Source organism: Stegastes partitus, unplaced genomic scaffold, assembly GCF_000690725.1.
Source record: "Stegastes partitus isolate 25-593 unplaced genomic scaffold, Stegastes_partitus-1.0.2 Scaffold1000, whole genome shotgun sequence".
Taxonomy (NCBI): Eukaryota; Metazoa; Chordata; class Actinopteri; family Pomacentridae; genus Stegastes; species Stegastes partitus.
In genome coordinates, this window is record NW_007578731.1 from 277,251 (window position 1) to 286,092 (window position 8,842).

General features: G+C 40.3%; 1 protein-coding gene and 1 pseudogene across 1 annotated transcript in view; both read left to right on the forward strand.

Moving 5' to 3' along the window:
- LOC103366973 (Indian hedgehog signaling molecule) overlaps positions 1-5,438 on the forward strand; it is a 13,184-nt gene extending 7,746 nt beyond the window's left edge. Inside the window, exon 3 of the mRNA XM_008294850.1 lies at positions 4,060-5,438. Within this exon, the coding sequence (XP_008293072.1) occupies positions 4,060-4,757 (698 nt within the window). The 3' untranslated portion in view covers positions 4,758-5,438. The remainder of the gene's footprint in view (positions 1-4,059) is intronic.
- A 1,343-nt stretch (positions 5,439-6,781) lies between these two features.
- LOC103366977 (tyrosyl-DNA phosphodiesterase 2-like) lies at positions 6,782-8,497 on the forward strand (annotated as a pseudogene).
- The last annotated feature ends 345 nt before the right edge of the window (positions 8,498-8,842 follow it).

An 8,842-nucleotide genomic window follows, 5' to 3' on the forward strand; every position in this document is an offset into this window, starting at 1 on the left:
TGGATGGATGGATGATGGTCCTCTCAAACCCATTTCCACTGTAGAAATTTACAGGCCCTTTTAAGGCAACCTGAACCTTTGATCGTGTTCCAACCACAAGAACCTCGTCTAGAACATCTCTCAGGACTGTTTTCAGTGGGAAAAAAAGTTCCTGTGCAGGTCTCGACAATAATTGGTTGAGCTGCAATCTTTTCCTCGAAAACATCCCTACCAGCAACGTTAGATTCACCATATAGGCCTCCTCAACAAGCCTCTATTGTTCTGTTTCCTACTTACTCGTGGGGCTGGTAACGTTGTTTTGGGGCACTGTAAGTTAACGTTGTAGTCAAAGCTGTTGGATTCAACACTTTCTTGGAAACCGAAAGCTTTCAGGGTGTTCCTGTAAACGTTTGCGCCACCTCGTACCTGCCGCGACTTCCTGCTGCTTTCTGAAGGAACAAGAGTGTTGGGGATTGTTTGAGAACTTTAGTGGTTGTTACGAAACCTGCAACAGAAGATAAGCTCATTAGTTTTGTTGATGTGCGATGAAACAACAACACGTAGCTACAGAAGAAAACCTCTGACAGATGGTCCGACAAGCAAACCCAGGCCTCCTTGAGCAAAGCAGTAGGAACCCGCAGAGGGAAGGGCCATCTACAATTGAGTTTTTTAGCTTCTAAATGGTTTCTTGACCACGATGTAAATGTGACAACAGGTTCTCTGAAGGTTCCTTGAGAAGTTTCAAGGGCTTCTGGTGGAACCGCAGTTCGTAACAGTTAGACCGACTCCAGTCTGGATCCTGATGAGACGTACAGACGGTTGTTTTTCGATTGTACACGTCAAAGTCCGACCTGTTCTTTAGGTGTGCTTTGAGAAAAATGTGCAGTTAGCATGAAAAGTAACACAAGTGTGTGACCCAGAGGTGGACACACATGTGTGCTGAAAGTCTCGCCCTCTTGTTAAAATGCATCAGAATGAAACAGCCACTTTAAACGCCCGCTGACACATTTTACACTGAGTGGTAACTGAGATTTTCCTTTTCTTTCTCCCTTTTCCTGCTTCCTCTCCTTTCCCTTCCTCTTCCTCTCTTCTTCCCTCCCAGATCGGGTTGCGAGGGCCCAGTCCTTGACTTGATCAGAAGGGCAACCAATCAAGTTGGTATTTTTTTTTCCACGTTTTTGATTTCCCCTCCTTTTTTTTTCTCCTGTTTTTATTTTTATTTTTAATTTTTGTTCCCTCAAAATTCCTCAAAAACAAGAAAAGAAATCGTTCTTTGGAAGATAAATCCGGCCAGCTGAGGAAAAGTTGTAACCGATGAGCTCTTCGCCGACAAATCCGTCTTAAAGGCGCTTTAAAGGGGCGGCTGGACTGTAGGCAGCAAGAGGAAGCAACCACTAGGGGGCAGCAGTAGATGACGGACTGGACTGAAAACAGGCAAACGTGGGAACAAACGGAGAATATTAACACTGACGACACATTTCACCTCAGACTGCAGCTGAGCTCCATCCAGGAACACAGTTAGGAAGGTAATGACGAGAGAAAAGGGACGTTTTTTTAATGTTCTGATGTTGAAAACTGAAATTATTGATCCCACTGTTAACTTTATTGATTAATTGAACCGATTATTTGGTTCCTGTAGTTCTCTGGTTCCATCCTGGATGCTGCGAGTCTTAACTCATAGCTTTAAGTTATCGTCACGTTTTGCTTTTTCACTCATTTTTTATCACATGTCACTAACGTTTCATCATTTCAGCTCTCATATTCAGCTTTTGTAGCAATTTATTCCTAATTTTCTGCTTTTTCAGCGATTTATTCCTTATATTCCACTAACGATTTCAACATTTAACCCCTTATGTTCAGTGCTTTTAGCGTTTTGTCCATCATTTGTTAACAGGTTTAACTCTTTAACCATAACTTTAATTTAAGCCTCTTTATCTCTGAGCTAATAACACAACCATGACTTAGAGCTTATAAATTATGTTTGATTTCAACCTTTTATCTCTTGTTTTTTCTTTTAACTTTCGCACTAGTTTTCTGTTGCTTCTGGTTTTCTGTTTCAAATATTTACTAATTACTGTTTATCTATAACTTTTGGTCATTTGACCCCAAACTTTGGATTATATATTTTAAATCTGTTTTAATTTAGTTTTCGGTAACTGTTCAGATGAAATTTTCTTGCATTTTTAATTTGTGTTGTTGTTTTTTTTAGATAAAAATTCAATATAAAAGCCCCGAAACATGTAATAGACGCTTAATATGATCTGTAAAAACATTTTTAAAATATCTAAATATACGTGTAAATACATATATTTTAGAGTTTGAAAGAAATGTGATTATTTTTTAAATTTTAAAACATGTTTTTGTATTTTATCTGTCTACCACATTTGGAATGAAGGCAAATAGGAAACACAAAAACAGGATTTTGGTTAAAAACAAATTTAAAATTTTGATTTTATGAGTCAAAATGATAAAATGAAAATATTTAAAAATTTCATTGCAAGTCTAACTTTTAATTAATTTAAAGTTTTTGGAAGTAAAATGGTTAAAGCTGGAAATAGACACAAGTTTTATAAAAACATCATAAAATAAATATAATAACTAAAAGTTTTAACAAACTAAACCAGGATTTGGAGACATGAAGCCAATGTTTAATTTTCCCTTAAAAATTAATTATAAAAATAATGAAAAACACAAACGAAGCTGGTTTATTTTACCGTATGTTGATTTAAAACATAATTTGATCTGTTTTATATTTTGTTCTTTATGCTAGGACATAAACTTGAGTGTTTTTCCCTTTACTCACAGTAAACTAACTTCCTGTAAATCAGAGCATCACGTTTCCAGTCTGAGTTTCAAAGCTGCTCTGGAGTCATGTGATGCTGTGATGATTAACCGGCGGCTGGCTTTCCTGCCCTGCTCCTTCCTCCTCCAGGTGACTTATCTTATCACCTGGCCTTGGCTGTCCTACCTTCCCCAAATATTTATCCCAGATAGACTTGAGACTCGCCTCGAGTGTCACTTTCAAGTGTCTGGACTCATTGTCACGAGCACAGTCCCACCTGGACTCGCGACTACAAACACACGTACGCATTTATTCAGGGCCGCGAACGGGAGCGTTTATCTGGCAGCTCCGTTATTGTTCCTTTATGTTCAGCGTCGGAGAGAAAAAAGTCAATATTTAGCCAGAGGGAGTCGAAGAGCTTTATTGTGTGCAGCGCGTTGGTACGGAAGCTCATTGCTGCCAAGAAACAACAAAACCAGATGAAATGTTACGAGAGTTCATCACAGTTATGACTTTTTCTTTTCTAAATGATGAGAAATGGACCAAAAATCCTTCTTTTTATTTCAAAATTATGTGAAACTAAGTCGCTTCTGTTCCGTCAACAAGTATGCAAGAAAAAAATCTGTTTAAAAAAAACAGCTCTGGAATAATGTAATGTTCAGAAACAGCTGGAACTGTGACAGAACGTAAAATTAATGATCAGTCCTAAATATATATGATTTTCTCTTTAAAACAACAACAATTATCTGTCAAACAATAATTCTACATTTAGCTGATTTAAATGCTCAAAAAAATGAAATTACACAAAAAAAAAGTTTTTAAACAGAGTGCAAAAAAAATTAATATAAAAACTGTATAAAAATGTATTTTTTTCTTTACAGTGTCTCAGAATGATGAGACAGTCAAAAGTGTGACAGAACAGGTCAGAAGTATGACTTTAAACCCAACAATGCGACAATAAAGAAGCCATAAGTCAAAGATTTTAGAAACTTTTGTTCAAATGTGGTGAATAAAATTATTTTACTACGTCATCAAGTTTATATTTGGATTTTTTTCTTTCATAATTATGAAATATGAAGTGAAAGTTCTAACATTTTAACAAAAATGCACAGATGGTGACATTAAAAATCAAAGTTCTGCCTTTTGATCAAAAGTCTGAATTATGACATTAAATATCTGTGATCTGTTTCCATCTCGGTCTGTTCAGACATTTTGATGGTTCCTGACGTGTTTTCTTTTGAAGCAGCGCTGCTCTCCTTATCTAACCCTCCTGTCTCTTTGTCTCCGTCCCTCCTCAGACCACTCGGTGGCGGCGAAGTCCGGAGGCTGTTTCCCCGGCGACGCCTCGGTCACAGTGGAGGGCGGCGGCCAGAAGCCCGTCAGCGACCTGCGGCCCGGTGAGCGAGTCCTGGCCACATCAGGCAGCGACGGCGGCGGCGAGCTGGTGTTCAGCGAAGTCCTGACCTTCCTGGACCGCGACCCGGTGACCCCGAGACTTTTCTACCGCCTGCAGACAGAATCCGGGGCGCAGCTCGCCCTCACCGCCGCCCACCTGCTGTTTGTGTCCGAGGGCAACTGCTCAGAGGGGGCGGAGCCGACCCGTGGCGCCCTCAGGACCGCGTACGCCAGCGACACCCGGCCGGGACAGTGTGTGCTGGTGTCAGAGGGCGAGGCGGGTCGGAGGCCCAGGGGGGGCCGACTGTCTCGGATCAGCCGGGTCAGCGTGACGGAGAGGACGGGGGCGTTCGCGCCGCTGACCCGACAGGGGACGGTGGTGGTGGATGGCGTGGTGGCGTCCTGCTACGCCGTGCTGGACCAGCACTCCCTGGCCCACTGGGCCTTCGCCCCGCTGAGGCTGCTGCACAGCTGGACCGGGTCCGCTGGGGGCCACGGCGACGGGATCCACTGGTACTCTCAGCTCCTACACTGGCTGGGGACCAAGCTGCTGGACTCAGGACGCCTCCACCCGCTGGGCGTCGCTCAGGGCGACAGGTGAGACGGAAACAGGAAAAACTGACAAAAATCAACCTGAAACCCACAAACCCAAACCTGAACAGGACCAGGAGGAACCTCGGGAGATGTCCGGGCTCCTGCTGAGGCCTGATGGGAGATTCAGCAGGAAACAGAACTGTGACGGGACACAGACGAGTTTTTCCAAAATAACAAACAGAGACAGAGTTGAACCAGTGAGAGCCGAAGTTTTCATCACTTCTGGTGACGACTGCATCCTGAGAAACACTATGAAGCCAAAAACCCTTAAAGTCTGCTCCTGAAACGTCCTGAGTTTAAAGTTCACAAGACTTCCCCTTAAATTTACACACTCATTATCAGTTCAGGTCTTTTTAATGATGGTTTGCTGGTCTGAGACATTTAGACGATAATATTTGTCTTTAATAGGTGGAACCCGTATTTGTTTGAAGCAGTTAATCAATGGGCTTCACGTCATGGATCAGGAGTAATTATTGTTCTAATTTAAAGCACTGTTAAGTTATAAATCGAGAGATTGTGTTATTTGGTCCTTTTAAATGTTATTTTATTCCAATGTGCAGGTAAGACGCCACAACATACCACGATCAATAACACCAGTAACATCCTATCAGACATATTGATCTGACTTCATTGGAAATGGTTAAATTGATGGATGATAATTAAGGTTTTTTCTTCATAAATTAAGGGAAATTTATGGAGTAAAAAACGTTTACCGAATGCCATGAAGCATCACTTCTCACGTCTGTTGTAAATTAATGGGTGACTTTCATATTTTTTGTCACTTGAAGCCATGAAACTATTCAATATAATGTGATTTTACTAAATGTTAACTTTTTAAAAACATGAACACTGAGTGAGAATCCTCTTACATTTGATTAGTTTGCATCTGAGCATGAATCTAAGTTCCAACCTTAAATGAATCCTCTTTCTTTTTATAAGATCAAAATATAAATTAAGGGAAAGTTATTGGTTAGTTTTGATGTTTTTATCCGACAACAACTCCCTAAACCTGCTGATGTTCAGCTGAATCAATACTTTAATAGTCATCCAAACATTCAGTGACATCAGGGCGACATTTTAAGGGATTTGGTTTCATAGTGAAGTCCACAGGGATGCTGTGCTCTCAGCGAAAGAAGAAATGTTGTTTTTCCTTCAACAAATGTATGTAACGTACTGCTTTAACACAGAGATTTTAGAATAAATGATAGAGAGTATTTAAATATTGTTTGTTTACAGAAAATCCAATATGAAGTTATTATTATTATTATTATTATTATTGTTATGGGTGAAGAGATATTAAAAAGATTTATTTTTGAAATTAAATTATATGGAAATGAGCTGTGTGTTGCTGCTTTATTTTCCTGTCTGACAGTGTTTTTAAGATGAAGATGACCTGTGAAATATCCTGAGGAGATGCCACAAAATACTACAAAACGACCACAAAGAGAGATAAAGTGACCACAAAGGACCACAGACTGATGGAAAGTTACTATAAAGAGGGGTGAAATCTCCTGAGCAAGTCATGAAATAACAAGAAAAGACTACAAAGAGACACAAACTGACCAACAAGAGACTTAGAAATCAGCACAGAGATGCAATATTTTAAAAAAACAACACAAACAGACATTAATTTACTACAAAATGCCCACAAAGAGACACGAAACAACCACAAAGTGATACAAAACCAGCACAAAGGTACAAAAAAAGGCAACCAGGTGACTCAAAATTAGCACAGAGAAGCAAATTCATTACAAAGAGACACAAAATTCCCACAAAAACACTTAAGCTGGCTGCAATAAGCCGTAAAGTAACCACAAAGAGACACAAAGCAGCAACAAAAAGGTGCAAGACGACTGCAAAGAGACGCAAATTCACCATAAAAGATGAGGAAACACACATTTGCTTTTGTGCTTCATAAAAGTAATTTTTATTATTGCATATATTTGTGCTTTATCTAAACATATCTGTACCATTAATCTACCGTGCAATACTTTTACTGTTGGATGAAGAACTGGCACAGTTTCTGATATCATGGTCTCAGAGCACCCTCTGCTGGTAGCTGTCCACAGATTCTATATCATACATACATACATGAATATAATTCTATATGAATGTTTCTAAATAGAAATCTAAAGAATGAATGAAGAATAATGAGCAGGCAGTTGTATGACACATGTCCCGCCTCTTCCCCTGAAACAGCCAATCATGTACTCGCCAAAGCCGGAACCCGGAAACGTCCAGCCAATCATGTTGCTGTACGGATTCAACCGCGGGGGTAGTAAAACTGCGCATGCGTAGTGGAGGTGTAAACGCTGTTTAAACTTTATTTTCGAGCAAAGTCACCAAACCTTTTACTGCTGATTCTTAAAAAACCGTATTTATGTCCCGCCGAGCATTGAAATTGTAATTATAGCTCTTTTCTCATTTATTTATATCAGAGTCTGGGCCTTTTAGCCGGAAATAGCTGCCTCGGCTGTTAGCAAAATGGCTGCCGTGAAGCTTCCCAGGACTTTATCTTTGGTTTAAGGACAAACAGCCGTCTTTTTCTTGTGGAGATGGACATTGGAAAGTTGTTCATCACTAGGAAAAGCACACCTGGTGAGAAAATGTCCCTCAGCAGGTGCAGACATCAGCTAGCATCAGCTGGCTCCATGAAAGCAAGTGTTAGCATTAGCCTGCTAGCAACCCTTCCTTCCACCGCGCGCCATGCCGGACCTTGGAGTTTAGATGAGTCGCTGTCAGCAGCCTTCATGGAGAGTTTAAAATATTTTAGGGAAAATCTTAGTGGATGGCTTACATTTATAAATGTATTTACTCCTAAAACCCTCTTAAGAAGTGTCTAAACCCCATTTAAAGCACCTTAACGTGATACAATCTGTTTATTAGTTAATTAAAATCAGTCTTAAAATACACATGCTGTATTGTGAGCTCACTATGAAGTATAAAGTAAATAATTGATCAATATTTGGCTGGCATTTGACAAAAACCTCATTTGGCATTTAGAAGATTAAAAGAAAACCCAAGAACAACGAAATGCACGCTTGAATTTAGCCTTAAACCCATTTAAAACTGGCTGAAAATAACCTAATATGCAACAATCTAGTGAGTTTTCACCTTGATTAGAGACTTTGGAGCATTTTAAGGTAGAATTAAAGAATGATTGTCATGTTGTTTGAGATTATCCACCTGAAATCAAGCAGAAAACCATTTTTAATAATAGCGAACTGCAATTAATCCAATAAAATCCAATTATTGTCGTACATTTTGAGTTAAAATCAGAGTGGGGTGTTTAATTTAATATCTCCAAGAGCTTTATCAATAAGATGCAGGTTTCACGCATCTACATTTCGACTGTCCACATAGCAGGAGGTACAGATACTTCAGGACCCATCACTCCTCACCTTTGTTGTCCTGCCGTCTCTGACATAAACAACTCACACACTAACTCGTGGCTCTTTTCTCCCAGGTGGCCAAAGTGGGGCTCCCCAGCAGCGTCTGCAATATCTTGGAGCAGCTGGGCGAGCCCGAGAGCTGCCGCTACACCCGGGACATTCAGGTCAACACCAACAAGGAGGTCCGCTTCAAGTGTCGCCTTCGGTTCGACCAGGTCTACCTGTAGCGGCCCGTCCAGGACGGACTCCCGCGGCTGGAGCCCGACAGCATGGCTCTAGTCGGCCTGGAGAAGCTGCAGTGCGGCCGCTACACCAGCAACCACTGGGGAGTCCACTGCACGTTCTCCATCACCAGGTAGAAATGCACAAAACAGAACAAAACAGGTGTCCTTCATGAAACAGATGCTCCACATGCACGACCTTCTCATCTGTTTCCTGTCAGGGACGCTGCAATACAGCAAACACAACATCTTCATTATCTAATCAGCAAATTACTGTTTTATTTATTATTGTAGAGACTTAAACTTAATATTTAAATGACTTGGGACATTTTGCAGAATGACTAATATTTTAAAGCCTGTGTCTTATTATTTAAATTAGGCTGCAAAGTTTGCAAAATGAATAACATTATAGGGTCTTCAAATATTCAGTTTAGTCACATAAACTTGTATTTTATATAATATTATGGGGACTTAACCCT